We start from the raw sequence: 24,627 nt of genomic DNA, 5'->3' as shown, positions 1-24,627 counted from the left end.
AACTCTGTTGAAACAATCTCTGACTGACTGTTTGTAAATCTTATTTATCGGCACAACAACCTCAAGAGTCTAGGCCTGCCAATTCTGGCTTTCTATGACTGTTTACCCGTAGCTGGATAATCAGTCCTGCGTTCAGGGGATTGATCCGGATGGGATTTTGGTTCGGTACGTTCGTGTGAAGACCGACGGCGCTACCATCATGCCACCGGGCCACCCCAATGTTCGTTAATAACTGTATATAATACATGAAGCATTTCAAATTAGCAGGACATTTATCAAAAACAAATTTAAAACAACAAATTATAAAACAATAAAGCTACAGGATGGTGCTGGAATAAATGCTTAAATGTATGGTGTATAGGAAACCCATTGTTAAGGAATCACATATGGTATCAATATCAATGTGTTTTATTGTTGTCATACATTTAAAATCATCTTCAGAAAACGGTCCGATCTGCTAGGAAACCACAAGCCGCACGATTAGAGGTCATTCTTTAGTGTCACCGAAGGATGTCCTGGGCGAGAAGCAAACTTAGAACCTCTTCTTCAGCATACATTGTTACAAATTTGTGATAAAGTAAAATGGATGTTGTGCAGTTCATTTTCTTGCTATGGTCATTATAGGCACGGAATTACCTGATGATGAGATTTTACCATTTTCGCATTATTTCCTGCCGCACCCTGCATAATTATATTTTCTATATGTATTACCGCATCGGATATGCGGAAGGGAAGGGAAGGGAGACTGACAAGCTGAATACCTATTTGCTCCCCAAAAATGGTTGCTCAATTGTCAAAGTACGACCAAGCCTGCACACAATATTATTGTAGCATTAATGAATTCTATTGATTGTCGTGGTATTGATCAAAAGCCTTTTGTTTCTTTTGCTAAATCGTTGCAATCATTACTGAATACAGCGTCATTTGGTGAGCGCTGTTTTGGTCAGTTCCTAATATTGGGGTAGATCACGGGATAAGCCAGTTTTTTGTATGCGTTTTGACGTTTCCAGGCTTATAAGCTTACAGCTCCCCATACAAACTGCCAAGCCAGATAAGCCTGGGAATCGATGGTTAGATTGTTTTGCTTATGAAAGTGCTCGACAGCTGCTCGACAAATATCAAAACAAAGCATTTTTCTAGCAGGTTTAAACTAGGTTAGGCCATATTTCCCATAGGCTTAGGATGTTAAAAAAGGAAAAAAAAATACATAAATACGCATAATTAATAAGTTTTTTTAATTTCTGGTGTTCTGGTGTTTAACAATAATTATTTTTATAAAAAAATCAGTTAAAAAAAAAATTTATCAAAAAAGGTAAATTATTATTTCAATTTACTTGCAGTTTTCCAGTTCACAGTTTATAAAGTCTAAACATCACTTAAATATTGCCTTGAAAATAACACGAAACATAAATTATGCTTTAAAACTGAACCGAAGTTTGCGTCCTCCGATTATTTCTCTCGATTATAATAGCATACAGATGAACATACCGTTTGTTGTTGCGTTGTGATGCGCAAACTCATTTAATTTAGCTCACCCTCGTAGCTTCTATCCTTTTAAAAAATATGGTGATGTATTACTTTCTACTTCATGGAACTGTTTCTCGCATTTATACATTTTTACCGTTTGATGTCAAACTTCAACAACACGGAACCCAAACTAAGCGATCTAGAGTAACTAACATTTTGTAGTCCTTTACTTTAATTAAACCCGTTGCGGTTTACCGTTGTACATGGAATTTTATATAAAAGACCCTGGCATTCTGTTAGATTCGAGATTCACCGACTGCTTTAAAATTAAGCATGTGCTGTTAAGAATAAATAGAGATCTTAATTACCTGCACCATTTGGAATGTCAGTTTTGGAAAATGGGATGCTTGAGAGTGCTATGTATCAATGCTATGTTATGCTATGCTATGTAATGTATCAATTATCGAAAATTGCAAATCTATGCTTAACATGTTAGTTGCCGGGTATTTTCTTGAAAGTCAGTCATTTGATTTACATATAACTTATATACTTTTGGCTATCAAACATAATAGCCATGGCTACCAACGTGTTTAACAATACATTAACAACTTAATTGCTTTTACTTACATGTTGTCGCTAGGATCACAAAAAGGATGTTTCTTTAATCACAGTATTTAAACGAATGAGAACGAAAGAGCGGGTTAGTTGTCAGCATCGGATTGAATTCTTGAGTTCTTCGCTCGACTCAACAATTGATAATTTTTTAAGTTGAATGTTTTTTTTAATGTTGAAATAAAGGAATTTCATCCTTTATAAATCACATAAAATTGTTTTTGACTCACGAGACTTGAGGAAATTTCTTAGCTTGTATTTACGTATTCCCATAAGTATGAGTATAAAAAACGGTTTGAACATGCTTGAACCAATCTTTTGAAAGACATGTAAATACCGAGTAGGATTAATATGCTCATAAAGGTTTTTGAACCGGCTTTTCTTGTTGAGACGGCTCAATTGACTGAGATATAAATAAGGTTAATTATTATAAGTATCTATGTATATAAAAAATGTAGATACAATTTTAAACTAAAATAAAAAAATTAATATCCTGAAAATCTCGGTACAGAATACCTAATGTCATTCTTTATGTCAAAAATCTATGTCCATATGTGATTGATGCAACCCGTTACCGATTCGCCGCTTGAAATCTGCTCGATTATTTGACACATACCGGCTTAAGCTTAAGCTTTCTAACTTTTGGGATGATCTACCTCATTTATTGCACTACTCGTGTGCGAAACCTGTGGGGCACATGTATGGGAAAGCAAAATCCATCATCGAAGGTCATGGACAATTCCGTGGCCGGATGCGATGTGCAAAAAGTCAAGGTAATCATGAACTCCCTGCCGACGCGCTGTACCGGACCTCCGGACAGGCATCCTTCGTTGTGTGGGTGTGGGTATAAACAGTAGTGTGTGATATCCTGTCTTGTGGATGTAAACTACACCACCAGTTATACAAATATGGTTCGGATCCAGTGAACCTCCACCCTTGCTTTGCGTACAATTACTTTGCTGTATAACAAAACCTAGCTCCCCTCGTTGATCTGAGTAAAAAGAGAAAAGAAAATATCGACTCAAATTGTACTACCGGCGAAACATCCGCGTTGGTTGTGTCCCGCTCAGAAAATGTTACGGGCGGCAGTGAGTCCTCCACGGTACGAGAGTACGGGGAATAGCGTTTCGCGTGTTGGTTTGTTAGTGGCCAACTTCAATTTAGTATTTTCATTCTGGCCCTCCAGAAAGAGACTTGTTGAATCGATATTAACTGCTCATGTTTCGTTTACGGGATATGCGTGATAGTTCATTGATGATGTCTAATCATACAGTGGGACATATTTGATTATAACCTGATTTTAATTAATTATCATTTTTTACGTGTTTTGCAAAAGAATTCTGACGGTCGTTCATTGTTCGTATTGTGACAACGGAATATAAAGACATCTTCACGTCAATTTGCTAATGGCTTTGATAATATCTATACTTCTGGAAAACATTTTTAAAATGTATCATTTTTTAAGTTAAAAAATAGAGACACAGAGAGGGTTGGAAAGTCATGTACTTGATTATCGGGTTTTTTGCGCGTCTTGAGAACATATCGAAAGTATAATGACTTGTTTAACTACTGTAAACAATGGTGAGCTAAAGCTTCCAATAAATATTTTGGGTAAGCTTAAAGTTCCAACCACCTCCGCAACGAGCGGGTCGATCACGTCCCAAAAACCTATCTAATAAAGAACACCAGTGTGGCGCGTACCGTACTGCTCCGTTCTACTTCCTCAAGCATGACGAATGACGATCACAGCGGATCGTGTTAGGTATCCTTTCCTGCCGGAAATAGTTTACTACAACTGGCTGCCCGCTTAGACAACACACGCGGCAGTGCTCGTTCAGTTCAGTTTAGTTTTGCGTTGTAGTGCACCGAGCCTATCATACCCTGGCAGTAGGGTATCGGATATCGCCGACGCGTCCGACGTACAAACGAACCTATCAACTTGTGCACGACTAAGAGCTTTCATCACTGGAGGATCGACCGCAGTCGAACTGTATTTGTTGATGTTGCCCATGTGAACGAAACAATGTTTGTTGCCCCTAAGTGTGTGAGTGGCAAAGAATTTAAATAACTCAAATTAAATACTGTAACATTTTCCCGATTCCAACGCGGCAAGTTCGACACTACCTTCCGCCATTCCAAGGTATGTTGAGATGGCGCCTGGTCAAACCATCTCCAGATACTTATGTGAGCATTATGAGGCATGAACATACACGAGTGTTGAGCTAGATTAGATCTGGGTTTGTGATATGTATTTCTTTTGTTTGATCGTGCATCGTCAGTTGTGAGTAAACAAATGAATCTCCCTGCAATCCGTCCCTATTTCTATATCTACCTAGCCGACCTTGCCATTGCACACATCACTGCTTGGAAGACGAATGCCGTGTGCCGTTCGGTCGGTCAGTCTGGTGCGTGGCTTTTAGTCAAAGCGATCCAAAGTTCCCAGACTCCGTGTTCCGTCGACGTAGCCAGATCAGTTTACATGGTACGGTCGTGCTGTGCACATATGCATCATCCGAGTGGCGCCTGATATATAATCGTGTTGGCCGTGCTAGCTACCTCAGTGACAATTTTTTGACACGCTAATAAGTGTGCCGTGATTAGTGAATGGATTTTGGACACGCAACGCGAGTAACCATGTTTGGGAACAATCTATCCGTTGGAACATCTTACTACCGGAGCTCCAACTTTTACATTCTGCGAAGAAACTCGATGATTCCGAGATGGTGAGTAATGGCGATTGTGTGGTTGAAATGAATAGATGGAAACGTTAATTTGTTTAATAATTTTGTTCGCATCCAATGCTGACCATTGCATCAAGTGTAATGTGTATAATGGCCACAACGCCATTAAAGGCTTTTGAACAAAAAAAAAAAATCACCAAAATCCCGTATCAAACCATTTTCGATTGCGTTCTACTTGAGTTGGTTTTAAAACGTTATAATTAGATTCCATACACCGCGCTGGACACTATCGCGGATGATTAACGGAGCGCAAATACTGCTCCAACAATACGGCGAGATGCTTTCGAATCAAAAATTAATTTTATGGGAAATGTAAATGAGCAAACAAAAAAGCCGGCTTATTCTTCTCCGCCTTGCAACAACGCAATGGCGCGTTTTCTGACAGCCTCGGACTCTGTTTATTTGTCCGGGAAAATGCAACGAGGTAAACAACGCGGGAACCACCCGCCACAGTAAAAACTAGACCAATTCCTGTTTACTTTATTCATCCGCATTATTTTTGGTTGCATCTTTCTGATTAGTGGTGGTAGGAGTAAGCGGCCGCACGGTCGGCATAGTACAATTGTGGAATTGTTCTAAAAATATTCGATGGCCAATGTTAGAATGCACCCATTGGGTCAGATTAATCGAACAGCCATTGGTAGGATAACGCAAGCTGACAATGAATTGATAATTCTTCGTTCCACCTGACAGGAGCGGCAAAAACAAACGACACTTCTTTAGCGACATCTATTGGATGATAGTGGAAACAACTTGTCGTGTAGTGTTCACTATCTCTCGCGGTGGTCTAGAATTGAACCACTTCATCGGCATCCGCAACTTGTACAGGTTTTTTTTTGAAGATTGTTGATTCGTTAGTAAAAAAAAGTTTATAAAGCCAAAAAGTTACTAAAGTCCATTTAAAGGTCAGATTAATTTGTGCCTCCTTTTTTCTCGGGAGATTATTGTCCAGAATTCCTTGCGAATGTTATGGATCGTCATCCCCGGAATCACCGAGTTAAGTTCCGGGGCGTTGTGCGCAATCTACCTTATCAAATCACATTTTTCCTCTCCTATCAATGGGTGGTACAATAAAAGAAATACGGAAAATATTAAAAGTTTTTTCGAATTTGGGTTTCCCCTGAGAACTTTTTGGAAATTTGGTCGTCTCCCCCTATCTTGGATCGAGATTAACTCCCCTTACTATATGATGTTGATTCTTCCGCGTTTCGACATCAACAGCCCAACATCGGCACACACCACTGCACTTACCAAAAGGGTGATCATATAACCGATGCAACCGCTACGTAGTAGTTTGCTATCTCTTGTCACCCTCCCGGGCAACCTGTAGTTGTGTCAAGTGTGGGTATGCTAGTGTTTGAATGTGGTCGGGAATTTGTGTTGAAATACGTGTGAAATAGTGTACATGGACGGCACTTGCCGCGGGTTCTCCCATGGGCGGTAACGTCTCGTTAATACCCTTAGGTGAATTGAATCATCATCAGCTAATGCACCATTTCACGCGTGCCGCATACACAGGGTGAGCCCTAGTGGGAAGAATATGCAAATCTGCATCGAATTTGCCTCCCACTGACTGCTTCTATATTGGTAGTACACATCGCTAAACGTGCTTAGAATGTGTAGCAAAGCACAAAGTATTTAATGAATGGGAAAAGGGGTGGAAATATATATTATTTTAATCTAATTTTTACACCATTTTTACAAGTTGCAGATGTAGGTTAAACGCTACTTTTAGAGTCGACATAATTGGTAGGCAATTGTGACTAAACAATTAACTAAAAAGGTAATTTACTAAAAAGTTATATTCGTAAAGAATATATAATTTGAATGGATTAACATCAACAAAGCAACGATTAGCACGTTGGTTACATTCCAAGGCAATACATTATATTCAGATGAGATATATGGCCTGACCGTTCTTCCGTTCATTAAAGATATGAATTACGATAATCGTAAATTACCTAATTACTTGATGGTAAAGCCATACCGTACCAAAATCTGTACAATATAGGAGCTATAGAAATGTTCAGTATTTTTTATATATTTCATCTCAATACGCTCGTAAAGTATTGCGTTTGTTGTTTCTGATGCTTTCAAGTTTTCTACACACATCCTTATCACCCTGTGCCGTCAAGTGCCGCTGTTAGTATTCGGATGGAATGTTTTTGCCGCTCGCGGCGGCGGTCGACGCGGTCAGTTTTGTTTATATTTCTCCGTCCCCCGCCGTAGTAATAGTGTGGCGTACGCGATAGTACATTATGATCTCGGCGCTGATCGACAATGACGTGCGCCGCCTTAGGGGTTGGAAGAAGGCGTCGAAAGCCCCAAGCGCAGCAAATTGTAAATGCATCAGCGTACCGTTTCATTCAGACAATTTCCTTACGCCGATATTGTCGTGTTCTAGCGATCCGTGTGTAGTAAATCGCGCGCGCACTCAAAGTGATACAGTCTTTTGTGTGGTTTTGAGTAAAAACGTTGCGTTCTTTTATGAATGCAAACGAACAGTTCTAGATCCTGCCTGGGATGTTAATGGTGTATTGTTGATATCTCTGTTGTGTATAGATTTTGGTGTCTACAGTGAATTGATTGAGTGTTCTAATAATTTGAAGGACAGAAGATTTATTTCGCGAGGATTCGTGTTGGTGCATCGTTTCATTACAACGCAAATAACATTGATCAAGTTCGCGGGCGGTGTTGTTGCACACGGGAAAGATCAACTGGTATTTGTATCTCTGCATTGTAGATTGTACTGCAGTTTGAGTCTAGTGATTTATACGCACCTCGCCACAAGTGATAACACGTGCGTATCCGTGTGTAGGTAGTGTAACTTATGACAAGTGCATCGTATCGGTGGGCTGCGAATAAGGTACACCCACCCGCAGTCAAACATTGTGGGGCTGAGTTTAGTGTGCGGAACCCCTCGATTCATTACCCACGGTTGCAACAAACCTATCCACTAGACCGGTATAAACAGCACTCGATGTTACTTGGTTCTCGATACGGCGAAGAACGGCTGTTGTTTTCGTCGTTTCGTGTGTGGCAACCGAATAGCAAAAACATGTCTACTCCACCAGTACGCAGAATTACCATCGGTGGTGTACCGTCCAAAATTGTCAGCATCCCAAGGCGCATCTCCCTAAGGTAAATGGCAACGATGCTCGGCTAAGTTTTTGTCGGTCGGTAAATATTCCAGCTGGGGTCATTCATGTCTATGAGGTTATGAGGATGTATTGGAATAACCTGAAGAAATAACCTTCCTTACCTAGGACCTACCTATGAAGAAGCTTATTAAATACATAGTGCTACATAAGATTTGTTGGAATTTGGGAAACTTCTCAACGCGAAAAAGGAAATTCGTCCAGTTTGTGTGAGTCATGGACGAAAAATTAGATCGTTCCGGAGAAATCCTCAGGGCTGTTTATTTTCATTGAGCTCCGTGATGCACAGATCTGCATTCTGCATTATAAGGCTTGCTGCATTCGTCATGCTCCAAGTTAAAGCCGGTTAATCATTGTTTGTCTTTTGATACTGTGCGATGGGAAGGATTAATCACAGCTCTGGTAAACCACACAATTCGGCATAAGAGTTTTGTGATTGTGCATCCGGTTGCGAATTCTTTATTTCACATCTGACTGAAAGATGATATACTAAAAACCCTTTTCAGTTGCTATTTAGGAAAGGCACTGCGAATTGAATGTTGTTACTTTTAGAACAACCTATGCTACGAAAGGTTCAATTTAATTCAATCATCTTTCTCTGTCTCCATTGGTCCGGTGTGCTACGGAATGATGAGACCTCATTGTCCATCGTCTAATTTGCTCATACCAAACGGCTCAACCGCACACAGAGCTGTCCTACGGTTTGTCCCATACTGGTGGCAAGGTGGAGGAAGGAAGGCCACCGTGTACACGCTGATGCGGTGTCCGACCTAACTGCCAGAAGATGATAACAAGTCGGCTAAAAATAGTGTATAATCCGTTGGTGTGTTGGTCCGCCACTTATTGCACTAACGAGCTAAAAGCCGTGAGTTTCCTCCCGATCGCTCGAGCAGACGGCGGGCATAGTCGTCGGCGAGTGTCTTCTTCGCGTTCTTCTTCCCGTGCTCTTTGAACCAAATATAAATCCCCAATCATGTTCCCTTCCGACAGATCCCTCTCGGCTCATCTCGTGTACGATGGCGATTCGTTGTTGACAAGCGGCATAGCTCCTCCAGGGGACGGGATCCCTCGATCTTGTTGTTGTTGCGCTCTCCCCGTCGGTTAGTGATAGTTCATGCCACGGGAATATGTTGGGGGATGAACGGCGGTACGGAACTGGAGGGTTGCCGTTTGTTTGAGAAGCGATCGAACGATCATCGCGTTCCGCGATGATGCCGTTCGACAACGTCGTCATCAGTGAGATTCACAGTGTAAAGAGAGTTCCTCACTGTACCCCAATGAACGTTCGTCGTCATGTGGTTCGAAGGACATGGAAAATAGGAGCGTAGAATTGACGATCGGCCAGGAACGAAGGGTTCGCTTGGCGGGACACGGTCGCTGTAAGTGGCAGACGCATGCCGATACACCACTAGTGTTTGTGCACTTGTCGACATGCGACATGTGAAACGACAACGACAGAAGCAATTTTGCAGTCGCGCTCCTCGCGCCACCAATAAGGCATTTGGGTAAATGCGCGTCCGCCAGTGAGTGTCTGTCGGTGCCGTTTGCATGCACGCGAGATATTCCTCACAACAGGTTGCTGTTATTGTTGTGCACAGAAAAAAAAAAGGAATGGCACTTGAGAAAGGCGCTACAAATCAGTAAAACAAAACAACAATTTAAAGCAAACTCGCGAGTTCTTTTTGTGTGCGACACTACGGTGTGACTCTGCTGCTAGAGGTGCTACTGATGCCGTCGTTTGATCATCCATCCGTCCGCCGGACAAGCCGCGCCCACTGGTGAAGTTAGAAGTGCACGTGTTCGAAAACATTGCAGCCATAATATGCAACTCCCACCCTCGCACGGACGTACACGCATATGAGAGGATAGTGTTACATTCACCAGTCCTCGAACAGGAACTGTGATTCCCTTTTTTTGTCGCTGCCGTGCCACGGTAGCCACTTGATTTTTCCCTGTTTGCTTGCCACAAATTTTACTTTACGTAATAGACGAAAAGTTTGCGCTGCGTTGCGGTGTGGAGCTGTTAGCTTGTTGTGTGTAGATATCTGGTGGTGTGTTCCCTGTGGTTCATTCGATTTGGCATCATTTTGGTGCCGCTCAGATGGTACCGCATATTGCACGAAATGGCACACGTATGGAGCAAATCTAGCAGAAGAAATCAGCCGAACGTTTGCGCAGAAGAGCAGTCAAGTCTGTGCTTAGGGTAGGTGACATCGTTTCCTCGCATGATCATCATACGCAGCTCGTGACTTGTTTAATTCTCATCTAAATTGTTTGTTGAAAAAACGCCCGCTCGCACACACACACACACTTGTTTTATAATGCGCCACCCATGTCAGTTCGCATCATTCCGAAACAAAGCGCATAGTTGCACGATGTCAAGCCAAATTTTGTTTCTCATTTCTTTTGCATTAATTTTTGGCAAGCACGCCAGACAGCTGGCTGCCGTGTTCATGTTCCGCTACATCTTGTGCTAAACCATTTCGTTTGAATTCGCAGTTTTGCACAATGTGTATAACAATTTGCGGCTCGAACTGTTATACCGTCTAGCAACCGTCAGTTTGTTCGCGGCGCTGTACATAGTTGTACGCGTATAGATGGCGCTGTTCGCATTCGATAGATATTGTTTGTGGATGTTGTACAGTCACCCCATTTTGGTTGTGAACCATTTTTGGTTTTTGTTGTGTTTTTGGGTTTGGGATTTTAGTTTGGATTTTATTTTTATGCTCATGAAATAAAATGTGAATTGCACCTGATTAAGGGCAGAGAAAACTACGGTTACGGTACGGCAGAAAATTCTCCGGTCCATCCCTACAACAGTATTCTGTTTACTTTCGCTTCGGTCGTCGTGCAAATCAGCTTACCAAACCAACAGTTGTACGCTAACCAAAGAAAAAGCATCCAACGCAAATTGTAATACTCGTCACCTGAATCCGTATCCTGAAACTGTACCACCATAATGATATCACCGAATCATACATGAGATCACCTGGAGTGGATGGAACGATTTGCTACGTCCATACGACAACCAATAAATAACCATAAAAAAAACCTGCCCACAATTGTGGTAATGCGTTAACAAACAGTGGTTTGTTTATTATTTTCGAGCATTTCTGAGCCAACCAACGTTGAATAAAACCAGTGCGCTATCTGCAACGGTTATACGTCCCACAATACTTCTCTTGTACAGCGTGCTCTTTACAGAAACGGTTTGTTTACACCTAGAAGATTCGGTCGAGCATCTGATGGAAATATTCTACTTCTTGTTGACATGAATAGAATACTCTAGATCAAGCATACCTGTATTTCTACCGCGCAGTTGATTCAATTCAGGTGGTCATCCATGCTACTTACGGATTCAGATGTGTTTCGTACTACGACCCTTGGTATATCAAAACGAACGATGAGGTACGAGTCCATGAAATCAGCTCGCAAACGGGATTGAAACAGTTTAAATTGTATTTTGTCTAAAATTAGATTAGAATGTTCAAGACAATCTGTGATATTATTTAAAATTAATCAAAATTATTGAGTTATTTGATTATTTGGTGCTAGAATTGATTCACAGCCTTGACCTGCTAGTGGGCTCTTTAAAACCATACATGATTAAATATCGTGTATGCATCAGCATCTTCCCTCCAACTCAGTCAAAAACTACCACACAATATCTGTTCATGCAGAAAGACTTTACAAGCTGGGTCGAGCGATGTCATTTTAATGACGTGACCAACTTACCGGCGCTTGACAAGTCTGATTCGTTTCCGGTTCGGTTATCGGAGTCCGGTTGGGAACCAGAAAACACCCAAGTGTGTATTGTAATTAATAGCACATAGTTCAAATAAATAAAATAATATTGTACAGTGGTACCTCGCGAAACGAGTTAAATTTGTTGCATAACCCAGCTCGAATCTAAAAACAGTTTTCCTCATTTTTTTTTTATTCAAAAGGGACAGCCAGGCCCCGTATTGCTAATAACAAACTAAATTTAAGGTACAAATCATATTCGTTTGAAGACGCTTGCTTCTCCAAAACCTATCAAACCTTTCACTTAGTGAGCTACCTTATGCCAGGTGTAATTTTATCAATACCGTCATAATAATATTGAAATTTATGAAATTGTCCACTAATTCGTATTTATTTGTGTAAGAAGAATGATATATTTTAGGTACTACCCAGTGGTTTACTTGGTAAAGGCGACGGTCCCACACGGACAAAAACATCTTACACATCAGCCTCCAGACGAATAGATTTTCGGGGAGAAATAAAATCAATAAACTCAATGTGAAACATCGCTCGATCAGCGTCTCGTATCTCGTTAAAATACGCATATTTCGAGATATCCCTGTATTATGAATTCGAAAGCACACTTCAGGCATAATTTATGAGAAGATATAGTTATATCTCGTTTCTAAACTTGGTCAACCACGACAAGCACGCTAAAATTGGATGATTGTAAACTGAGCACCGAGTGATTTAATCTGCCTGATTTCTGTAAATCCGTCGCGAAGGGTTCAAAGCATCACGTTTAATCTCCAACGAATCTTCAAATGGTCTCAAATGAACACAATGAAAAGTACCATAATCGTAAAGCTACAGCAAACTGCCAGTGCTGTTTCTTTAAACCCTTGAGTGCAACATGGCCGTTGATAGTTCATCGTTAAAACTAATTGCAGCAATGAATCTAATGCTGGTGAACCTATTGCAAAAATCATGCCGTCATGCACGTGCATGTTACATGTGTTACATGTGTTGCTGGATGTACGATTTGGAAATACTAGCCGTTCCCCACCAGCCACGGCCGACCCTGTTCCGTAGCAGCGTACTCACAGTGCTACTGGTGCTACATGAAATGAATCGTTACTGATCGTGACTGATTTGCTCGGAGTGATAAGGTAGCGTGTGTAACACACTGGCTGGTGGTTAGAATAGCTCTGTTATACAAGCGAACTTGTCACTAATAGTACCGGAGCCGGGTGTCTAGTCACGTAGCTCGTTTATCGTTTTGCACCAATTGACTGCAGGGTTTTGGCCGAATGCAATGAAATCTTGTCATATATCCCGATGAGCAAATACAGCCTTACACGGTGGTGCAAAACCCCAGCTATGATCGTTCTTGTTGTGTGTAATTCGTCCATCATAATGTTTCGCTCTTCATCTGGAATGCCTTCCTCATCAGGAGATGCTGGTCTATGCGCGGATCGGGTGATTTGTTACTGCTTTGTTGACGCATGAGTATGCAATCGTTTCGAGCATGGTTTACGGTGTTTGGTTATACATATTGTGCTCTGCTGGCTGCTTCATGGTGCATATCATCGCTACCCATTCATACTACGCTGCTCGGTGTTTGGTTGCATTTTGTACTTATGCTTGCTTTAACCAGGCGCGTGCCATATTTCGCATATCTGCTGTTTGCTGATTGGTAATCCGCTGGCTGTTGATTTCACGAATTGCGCGCGACTGCTCACCATTCACGACGTTCACTGACTGTTTATTTTGTTTTTTTTTTCTGGTCGCCAAGTAAGCGACCTATGCGCTGACAACACACCATCATCAACATGCATGTAACCTTCATGCGACTTCAGGAAACAAATCATCGCCAAAACCGCCTACCTTCCTCCTTGCGTTCGTTGCGATGTCCTGTTTTATTCTTGGACGATGTGGTTTTGAATATTTCTTGAATGATTATTTCGTTGTCTATAGCAGCAGCGGGTTGCAGGCGCAGCAGCAACTGCCGTCTCTGCCATCTGCAAAGCAACAGCAGCAGCACCCGTTAAGCGCAAACGCTTTTCCCGATGCGAATGCGTCGAATGACAATTTCCAGAATGCTTCACTAGACAGAGGTGTTATGCTGGCAGCACTGCAGCCACAGATCGCTCAGCAGCCACAGCAAATGCCACAGCAGCCGGCACCGCAACAGTATCCGCAGTATCACACACCGTTGTATCACGAGAATGCGGACAAGCTCTCGAAAGCGTACTCACTGCCACCGTCTATGAGTGCGGCTGCGAAAGAATCGCTTCGGAAGGAACTTGCCCAAAGTCGTCTAGAGCAGCAACAGCAACAGCACGCCGCACGCAAGTTCCAACCTGTTGCACGCGCTTTCAATGTTGTTATTACCTCTGGCAGTACAACCGGAACCACTAACCCTTCCAGCACAACGCAAGTTTCGGGTCCGACGAACACCAGCAACATCTACACCAATATTGCACTGGGAAAAAGCATCCAAAACCTCATGAAACCTACACCCATACTGGCGACGGCGGTGGCCAATCGCTTAACAGGAGGATCGCTAACACGTTCAGTCGGTGCCCTTGGGTCGTGTCGAGAGTTGCCAGAAGGTACGCCGGCACCGGAAGCAACCGGTTACTGTCGAGCCGCCAGCAGTCTGCTGAGCAATTTTACCGGCAGCAACAGCGTGAGTGCGTGCACGGCAACGTATCCGCATCGTTGTGTGCAGGATTTAATCAAGGAGGAGCTTGGCGGCAGCCGGCTGAGCAAGGCGGGAAGTATGATCAATATGAGCACCGATTCGGAACTGTTTACCGCCGACGGTTCACAGTCGCATCCTGCGTCGGGACGCTCGAGCCCAGCGTACCTGCAAGGAACAACGCCAGTCGGTAGTCCGCCACGATTCCTGAACACCCTCGGTCCCTCGTACAGTGGCGGTGGTGGTGGAGGAAGTGCCCGCGTTAGCCGAGCTCCCTCGCCCTCTGTTCTTCACGCAAGCGCTGGTGGCGAACACGCAAGGTTTGAACATTTTTTCGAGTGTCTATTCAAAATTTATCTCTAAACAAAACAGTTGTAATAATTCAATCTGGTCTTGCAATGTCCTAACGTTTCATGCGCCCTCGATGAACTCTCCATCCAGTTTTGGTTTAATGGTGGACGTTAAAGATTTTCACGTCAACGCATTTCTTCTTTCCCCCCCATATTCCCCCCATGGCAATGGCATGGCAGGCTCATATTTCCTCGGCTTTGTTGTTCTGATTTACTCCAGAAGCGATCAATGCTGATCGCAGTCTTGAATCTCATGTATCGGGACATGTGATCTCTACTGTGTAACCCTACTGTCCGCTTATCGACATCATTGTTAACCGTTGTTACCATCGTTTGGAAGCTGTTGATCTGTGTTCCTTTAATTTTTTTGTTTTTTTTTTCTCTACTGCAAACTAACATCTTCTTGCACACACGCCGCCACACATACAATTTATATGTATACATATATATTTACACACACAACATGCACATAGTGATGCTAAGATTCTCTTGCAAGATGTAATCGTTTAATCGAGAGTGTGATAGTTCCCTTCTCGAATAGTTTTCTTTATGTCGCTAATGTTGATTGTTGTTGTTCACTATTTTTTGGTTGAATTTTTATTTATTTATTTTTCGTTTCGAATGCAATACAATAGTTGGTATCCCTTTTGTTTTTAGAAAGGTTTCGTCTTTTGCTCTCAGAAATGAAATTGCGGGAATGGGATCGTGCATATGTCAGTACCCTAGCGACAGTATTTAATTTTGTTTTATTCTCTCTCATTACAGGTCAGTATGGGTTTTGTTGTGGTAATATGTTACACACGTAACACAGCGGGGGTTTGTGTACGTAGGTATTGTACGACTGGGTATGTTTGAACATGGTAATACATGCTGGCGTTACGTTACAATAATCTATAATCTACATTAGCGTAAGTATATTACAACACATCTTATGCGCCAAACAGCTGCTCTGCAGCGAAAGGGGTACGAGTCATATTGCTCTATTTTTGACTTTGTCTGTATTTGTTTTCTCTTCACACATTTCTCTTTTCTCCAAAAACCCAACGTAGACGAGCCGGACAATGTTTTGTGGGGAAGGGTAGTGACTTAGACCGGACTTTAAAACATATCGGCCTCAATCGCTTTTGCTAATATAATTAGTGCTAATTAAATTACCAGCAAACGAACTTGACAGAACCGCCATAAATGTCAATGCGATGGTAGAAACCTACCGCAACAGCAGACAGTTTGTCGCCAGCGGTTGGGCCAACGGACGGTGATATGTTGACAATTGATTTGCACGCATTTACACAACATTCACCATGGTTTTGAGTAACCTTTCTTTTCATCGCAAAAACATCCCATGCATGGATGTGTGAATTAAATCGGAAGATCAAAGTGTTTTCTTAAATTAACACGCGTATTAGCGCAGATCAGGCCACATTTGTTTGCTATTTGGTGGCATTTGTTTGTACACATTTTGCTGCCTGTTGAATTTATTCATATAAAAGTGACTGTGCGATTCATGAAAGATTGGAAATGTGGCAATATCAAATATCGAAGGAAATAAGTATAAAAAAATAAAATAAAGTTCTCTAAATACTTTAGGTGAGATTGTTCTAATTTTCGTCAAATGTGGCACAATGTTTCGTTAGTGTGGCACAATGCTTTTTTTATTTTAAATTAGATTTTTGATTAGACATTCAAGTAAAAAATATGTTATTTTAATTTTTAGCACAATAGCATTTTCCAGGCAGGTTGGATATGATAATTTAAACAAACAAACGAAATATTCGTTATGCAGAATGTTTTTAGTGTATCATGGTTAAGTTATTCTTTGGATTGTCTTTTTTAAGAGGAGAAGAATCAGAACTAGTTTTGATCATTTTTATTTCAAAGCTAGTATTATGCGGTCAAGATCTATGTGACTAGCTCAGCTAAGATAAACGTACTATTGGACAAGACTTCCTTTATATTTGGAGGGAAAGGTGATCGATGATACAGTCATTCAATAACAACTTGTTTCCCTCGTTTTGTTTTGAGGTGACAAAAAAATTACAAATATTATCCTTCGAGAGTTCACGAAGGGTGTGTTTGTTATTGCTACGCGTTTCAAAATCATTGATCAGACCAAGCTGACTGTTGCATCTTAACCTATGCATTCAAGAAGATAAGACATTAGTTTGTAATTTAATGGACCCCGATGTATCAGTGGTAAAAGAGATTGTTTCTCAGTGAAGATCTATGAGTCCGAAGATCTCAAAAGCTAACATTGGCAGAGTTACATGATCTATATAACAACAGCAAAAAAGCGAAGATCAGTGATACACCCACGTTACTTCAAGGCGAATATAGTATCCATTTTCATTTGTGAAATTTCCACAAATATATCCATTTTACAGATGTGATAATATGGTAATTTGACAAACCATACATCAATACACAACCGTACAACCTCCTATACAGCCTGACCATTAATAAAGTCGGAAGAGCATGAGTAAATGGCGCGTTTGGTCTCCCATACACAGGTATTGCCATAACTAGTGTGGTTTGTTGAAGTCACAATGGGACGAAGACCAAATAAGTAGAAGTTGCATCAATGAACGTCTGTCTTCCAAATGGAATGAATGATAGTACAAAACCCCTTCTTTGGATGCTTTGCGACGCAAGAATTCATTGTGCGTAATCATGTTACATATAGATTGTTTGCGTGGTGTTATCGCACCAACAAAACATCTTGTCACGCTGATTTGTATGGTACGATCTATAAGATTGTTATCAAATTACTTGAATATTAGCGTCTATTACACCTCTCATACCAGGTAATCAAGAATTACGAGATATAAAATCGCAAGTAACTTCACTGACTTGGAAGATCGCATCGTATAATCGATACATGTGTATTGATTTCCCAGACACTTCAACTCCGAGTGTTACGTAACCTCTTTACCAAGATGCCCGGAGGATGCCTGACGATCTAGCCACAATGAGCCGTAAGCATATCTAAATGACAACCTGCATACTTCATCGTCATCCCCGTTTGTTGCTGTAAGGCTCTACAGTGTGCAGCAAAGGCGTACTCGGGTGTCAGTGAGGTTGCCTTCTCGGTTAGCAGAACTAATCGCGCTTCAGCTCCTCGTCCAAGCAGGTACGAATGACGCAAACGCAAAATGCTCAACTGCACAAATGAGACGCCGGCGATTGCACGGCATGCGTTTGTAAGTGCTACTGGTGCTGTAGGCGAAATATAGGCATGGGTACTTTTTCCCCCTAACGTAAGCACCACCGATGGAACCGACGTTTAGCAACAAATTAGTGGAAACCACTCGCGGTTGTCGTAGCATCCCCCAGAGCAAGGCGGAGCAGAAAGTAGGGGAACCAGTACGAAACCAGATTGAAAGTGAAATACGCACAAACCAGAACAAGTTCATCGGGAAAAAGAAGGAAATGTGCTTGCAAATACTGCCGGTGGCAGTGATTGAACTGAATAAAAAATCAATCATTTACGCTTATCAAAGCGGGGTTGACAGTTGACGGCAGCAACCATAACCTGATTGGTGTTGGCTTGTCCATATGAGGAATGTTTTTGTTCTACAATTACTACCTGAATGCCTGTGTGGGATTTGTGGTTTGTTTGTTTTTTTTTGTTCTTTTTTTATCAAAACAGAGCGTGCAGTATGTAATTAAACGCAAGCGAAACTCACCCAACTGCAGTACTGATTAAAGCTGCGAAAAAAGCTCACCGCACTTCCTTCGGGCGTTGAACATTGGTTTCTAATTCGCAACCTTCACGTTTGGTGCGTTTGCATAAATGCAGAAAGACGGACCATTTTTTGCGTCATTAGTCAATATTGAGCCACAGCATACAAGACGACGTAAAACGGTAGCGTGATGATTGGTGCAGACTGTTAGCGCTATTCGCTAAAATGTCGTGAGGGCAAAAATTGGTCTCGCAAAACCCTTCCCAAAATGACTGCGACGTTAGGGGCCGACCGGTGATCGGTCACTATGCTTGCCTCCGGTAAAACTTCATGATACAGGGAGTTGTTTTTTTTTTTTTTAAATCTACCAAAAAAGTAGAACGATAGAATGAAGGCGAAGGAACGCGTTAATGAGTTGCAAAATTTGACAAACGTCCTTCGCAATTATACGAACCATTTGCTGTGGCGAAATCTGCCAATGCCAGCGTCAAGCGGTGGCTTTGAACCCAAACCTTCACCGCGTTATGTGTGACTAAAATTGTGGCCCACTGAAAATTAAAGGTGTCCTTTGGTTTCTAGCTAATCTCGCGTAGTTGCTCAATCTAAACTACGCCAGATTGCATGGTCCTTTTGAAAAGAAGTTGACCATAGCAAAGATCGTTTTCTATCTTTTGGAGCGTCTGCATCGGCGATTGCAATCTTCAAAAATGTTTATAGAATCCCGTCCGAGAGAATTGGGCACTCAAGCGATTTTGTTTTCGGGATCCCGTTCTGGCCCTAGGTCATGGGTTTCGTTCTTGATGTGCGAAACTTATGCTCTTTTTCGTGAGTGTCTCCGAGAATGTTGGTGCGCAGGCCCAGACAACGGCACCAAATCAATAGTGCTACAACATCCAAATCCAACTCACTACTTCTTGTTTTTAATGTTTGGTGTGGAAATGCGTCACGATCGGAGGCCAGCGATTTTCCGTGTTCTTCCTTCGCTCACTCACTAGTGCCTAGTTTTAGGCGCAAAAACGGCATACAAATAAAAAGTCACACTCACACACAGTGCCGAAACATGGAACGAAACGAATTCGTGATTACAAAAATATTCATTCTGTGGTGGAATAATGTTCGTGTTGTGTCAAGGCCGTCGCCGAAGTGCGCGAAGAGAATCATCTTTTACCCGCCAATTTTTGTTGAATGTTAGAAAATTTTAACCAACCGCAAACCATGGATATTTTGAACTGAAATGAGTGAAACGGAAAAAAAGATGTGGTAAAATTAAGTAAACGGGCCCTGAAACGTGAAACACCCCAGTATAAGATAATATTGCTGCATCGTATTATTGGTTGTGAAATGAGTTTCCTCTACCTCGCTCGCAGTGGCAAAAGTTGACGCATGGAAAACAAGTTCATTGACTTTTCGAGGAAAAGGACACAAACGAACGCTGGTCGTTTTGGAAAAATCAAGAAAATATTATGAGGTTTTCACCAGCGGCTACACACAGGTACAATGAATTATTGAATGTGTTCGTTCATTCGGGCATCCCATTACTAACGTTTCATCGACTTTGTTGGACACGAGTGATTATTCGGTCGCGTTGTAAATATTGAAAACAAACTCTGAAAATGGTTCTCGGTTGTGTCATCAAGAGTAGCGTGTGGTTCAATCGTGTGATATTCATATACTTCGAGAAGTACAAATGAAAGGAAAAACATATATACACATCATGCGAATGCAGTGCGTCTTAAGTGTAGTTCATTAACGATATATATTCACCATATCAAACACTGCCATTGTGTAACAGAGTTACCATTTTGTATGCAGAATTCGCCAAGGATAACCATTATTGATCTGGGGGTATGTTTTTGTTACAATAATTATTCAAATTCAAACTTTTTTTTCAAAAGCTGTTTCTTAAATCTTTTATCGGTAAAGGTTTTTTAAACATATTACCACCAAACTGCCTCATACAGCAAACTTTGTTAAATCATGTTAATATACAGCAACAGAGCTTCAAGTAAGCATTGCCTTGGTTTACCAGAATTACGCGGCATTTTAATAATTTAAACATTTGTTGGAATGGATCTGATTTAGATTTATGAATCTGAATAAATGTTTAAGCTTAATGTACAGTCCTGCATCTATATTATGCAGAATAATGAATCATCTTATATTTCAAGAATAGTGGTCTACATTTAATCTAAATGAATGTTTTTGTACAGCCAGTATTTATCAGAATCCAGAATCACTCTTCTCAAAAGATTCATTGAGTAAAACATTTATTTCAATTTTAAAATATTCATGTGATAAATCTGAACCGTACTCATGAAAATTACTTGTCCGCTAATTCTAGTGTTGATATTTAACATTTTATGTATGATAAACTTAAAATTTATACAACATTTAAATTGCCTTTCTATATTTAGCGTACATTTTTTTTTTAAATAAGCAAAACCGTATGTAATAAAGAGAAAGATCATTAATGGTTGGGATGGACATTTGGTTTAAATTAACCATTACCTAGCCTGGATTTTTTTTGTGTTGTACGCTTCGAGCGAATAATGGGACGAGAAAAGCTTCGTTCGTTTAATAATGTGTGAAAATGGTACAGACTCTGGCTCAAGCAGTGCGTACCATATACGGCACGGATCGCGCAATTTACCACCTCGATCGCGCGCAGTCAAAACTGGTGTTGCGCACACACTTACGCCACCGCGACGCGTAGTGCGTAAGTATTCGTGAGCGTACGCACTTTTTCCCTTCCTTTTCGCATGCGTTCGACGAGATGAAATTTAATGTGTTTGCATCCGCCCGTTGGGGAAGGGGGAGCGCAAAGGAACCGTGCGGGGATCTGTCGGGAAGGGGTGAGGGAATGGGCAAGAGTATCGGATTTAGGTCAGCAGCAGCAGCAGCAGCAGTTGTACGTTTTTGCTGTCTCCACTTCGAAACGGAATCCACAACGCTCAGCACAATTTGGCGTGAACGTTCCTTGTTGAGTTTTTTGCTATCGTTTTAATCTCTTCGTCTTCTTTTGCCAAGTTTAAAGATGAAGCCGGTACGGTGGATAAAAATCCGCTAGTGTGTGTATTTTGTGCCGTGCGTGTCCGCTTGCCTGCGTTGTTGAAGGGTTCAAACTTTTACTTCTTAGTTCCCATGGTTGGCCTTTATAAAATGAGCTAATGCCATCTTTACGGTGCTCATGGCTGCAGTGCGTAGTATGAAACCGGCTTAAGATGGCGGTATTGGTATTGTCTCGTACATTTGCGATGGTCGTTCTCTTTCGCTCTATTCCTTTTTACTTATCTGCTCACACTTTATCCTTGTTCCGAAGCTTATAGATACACCGTAGCTTGCCTCGTCAGCAGGTTACGCATACTCGAGCCGGCGAATAGTTTTCTCAGCAAGTTCAGATGATCTTGAATGCGATCGAGTTCGTCCGTCCTTGAGAACTAAAATAAAATGCGATGCCTGGTTGGTAGGGATAGTTTTTTTTGTTGTATTTTCTTCAGCAGAACATTCTTTCGTCCGTTTCCAATTACTTACATTCCGGAAATGTAATGCCCTTGCAGTTGCTCATTTGTCACTTTGTCATAATAATTTGATGCCGTAGAAAGACCTTGCCATGTGTTATGCAAGAAAATAAGAGGCAAATTATTATATTATAAGGCGTTTTACAAGTGTTGATTGAACATTTGCAAAACGAAAATATTCGTATTATTTACAAAATGCTCGGGAAAAGAGATTCTTACTCGAAATGCTTCCCGCATGCCCAAATTTACATCCCAATGGCTCATATTTTAGCTTCGAATTCCCCACAACGGAGAAAGGCTCCCCCGAGACACACACCTATCTAATGCTGAGCACATATGTTGCGTTATGCTGCGCTAGCACCGAAAACGCTGAATGTTTGCAAGTGTGTTGCAATATGGGCAAAGATAAGGCAGACACGAAAACCAGTACAACTTGCAAACGGTGTGATTATGCTTTGCTGTTCTCCAACATACGTACGGAGGCCTTCATCATTACAGATACCATGGGAGGAAGTTATGTTTGTTTATGTTTTTGGGCAGCTCTGCTCGTGTTTTGATGTACCGCAAACGTCATAACGCACACTACCAGACGATAAATGCTCTTTCTCTGCGAGCATTGATTCTGATCAAATCCTTTTTCTTGGAGAGAATTAAAATCCCAGTGATACTCACGATTCGTGCGGATGGCGAGTACGAAGGAGAGGTCTTTAAATTGTGCTGTAGTCTATTAAATGGCTGCTAGTTCGTACGAGTAACTTTTACTTTTACATCGTATGATACACGGCGCATAAAGCGTGCACAAACACTGGGGAGCATACAGCTGCATCCGTTTGCAGGAAGTTGAGTTTTGCATTTGCAAAGAATTGAAGCGAACAACAATTCCAAATTTTTGGACTCCATTTTAGAGTGCAAGATGGGAGGTTACAGAAAATGGAAGTTACTGGTCTTGTGTGTACCTTCATTTATTTAACATTTGCCCGTCACACTAAAACTGCTGTTTTGGACGATTTGAACCTATCTCAATATTGCCAACTCAAAGGAACGCATTTCTGACTACCAAAGTCCCTTTTTTGGGATTATGGGGCCTGCATTATGCTCTTCGAACATTGTTTCTCCCAAAACTCAACTACCGTTATCGCTCTTATGTTGGCTTGCTCGCGTAGAACACCAGCTATAAGAAGAGATCGTGTTTTGCACTCCCCCCCATTTCCTCCCCCAACATTACCATAAAAAAACTACAATTCACACACTTTTGACGCACTCTCGAATCTCAGGGTTTCTCGAAGCATTGGAACGGTGGGCTTCTCTCTGCATCCCTGTCGCTCGCCAAATGACGGAGAAAATGGTCGGAAAATGTAACCTATTCGCATTCGTAAGACCTTTTCGTAATACAAAACACACGGCTGTGTATGTGCGCTGTGTGTGTGTGTGTGTGTATATGTGTGTACTCGTGAGAGATTTTTAGCAGATCTGAAGAAATGCAGAAAAGTTGGAAAATGCTCTCCCGGCGAATGAGAGGGCAAAGCAGTTTGAAACTGAGAAATACTGTCGACTGTAACAGCCTCCCCTACCCATTTGCCGTTGTGCCACTGCGGCCCTCGTGCATGTGGTGTGCTGTGCCCGCCCGTAATGCTCCGCGAGAGCACTGGGGTCGTGTGTATGCGTGTGTTGGGGCGATGTTTGGCTCGAAATAACTGCATCGTGTGGCGTACATTCTCGTAGTAAAGTGCGGACTTTTGAAAACACACCATGTCGTCGAGGCGTTGGGCAGCTCCTACTGCGTAGTGTTAAAAACCAGTTCGCGTTACCATTACCGTCGCGCCGTGTGCCATGTCTCGGCAACGTTGGGTCTGCGTCGTTCTCATGAAAGTGCGTCCGTGTGGCTGCCCAAAATAAGCAGAAGTTTTGTAGATATAATATCCACCAGACGTGCCGATACTACGCCCCAAAATAATCAACGCTCAACCTCCAAAGCAAACAGCCATCGATTCCGTTCTTGGGAGCGAATCTCGCCACCACCTTCGCCAGCTGTTTCACCTCGGAAGATCACCCGAGATACGGCGGTAGCATCGAGGCAACGACAAAAAAAAGAAGGAACTAGTCCAACAAATTGTGCTGAGTTTCAAAAATGTGATCTACACTCTCATCCGTACAAACCGTCGCGTCGGTCGTTCGGTGTGTCGTGCTTGTGCTGTGCTGCATCAATTCGCATCGCCTTCGACAGTGAAGCTTTTTGGGTGTGCGGCTTAACGGCGTTCTGTCTTTTGTAAGCCACACCAAAGGAACCAAGCAATACGCCGAACCGACTGAGAAGGGCCAGCTCGCATTACGGACTTTTATTTGTTCCCGATCGGAAAGGTCGCTGTAATTTTGTCTCTCGGTGCATCGATCAAGCATCGGCTATTGTGGCAGTGTTATGCTGTAATTGTTCATAACCCAATCGAAGGTGAAGCAAACGACAAGCCCTTTACGGGCTCGTTAGTTCGCTGTGCCGTGCGCTTATCAGCACGCTGCACTTTCAAGTCGGCAAATTGTGTACCATACCCAGGACAACGACCAGGAAAACACGGCCCCTTAGTGTGTTTAGAGAGCCCTGTTCTGTTCACTTGGGCCGTTTTTGGGCCTGCAATAGTGAGACAAACCTTTACAACCTTACCCCCAACTGGAACGCGTG

The 24,627-nt window shown here is 42.0% G+C and overlaps 1 protein-coding gene across 1 annotated transcript in view; it reads left to right on the top strand.

Moving 5' to 3' along the window:
• The window catches only part of LOC128711106 (protein bunched, class 2/F/G isoform), a 41,350-nt gene that overhangs the window by 3,276 nt on the left and 13,447 nt on the right, over nt 1-24,627 (top strand). Inside the window, exon 2 of the mRNA XM_053805970.1 lies at nt 13,679-14,725. Within this exon, the coding sequence (XP_053661945.1) occupies nt 13,679-14,725 (1,047 nt within the window). The remainder of the gene's footprint in view (nt 1-13,678; nt 14,726-24,627) is intronic.

Source organism: Anopheles marshallii, chromosome 3 (assembly GCF_943734725.1).
Source record: "Anopheles marshallii chromosome 3, idAnoMarsDA_429_01, whole genome shotgun sequence".
Taxonomy (NCBI): domain Eukaryota; kingdom Metazoa; phylum Arthropoda; class Insecta; order Diptera; family Culicidae; genus Anopheles; species Anopheles marshallii.
This window is presented reverse-complemented; position numbering and strand designations above follow the sequence as displayed.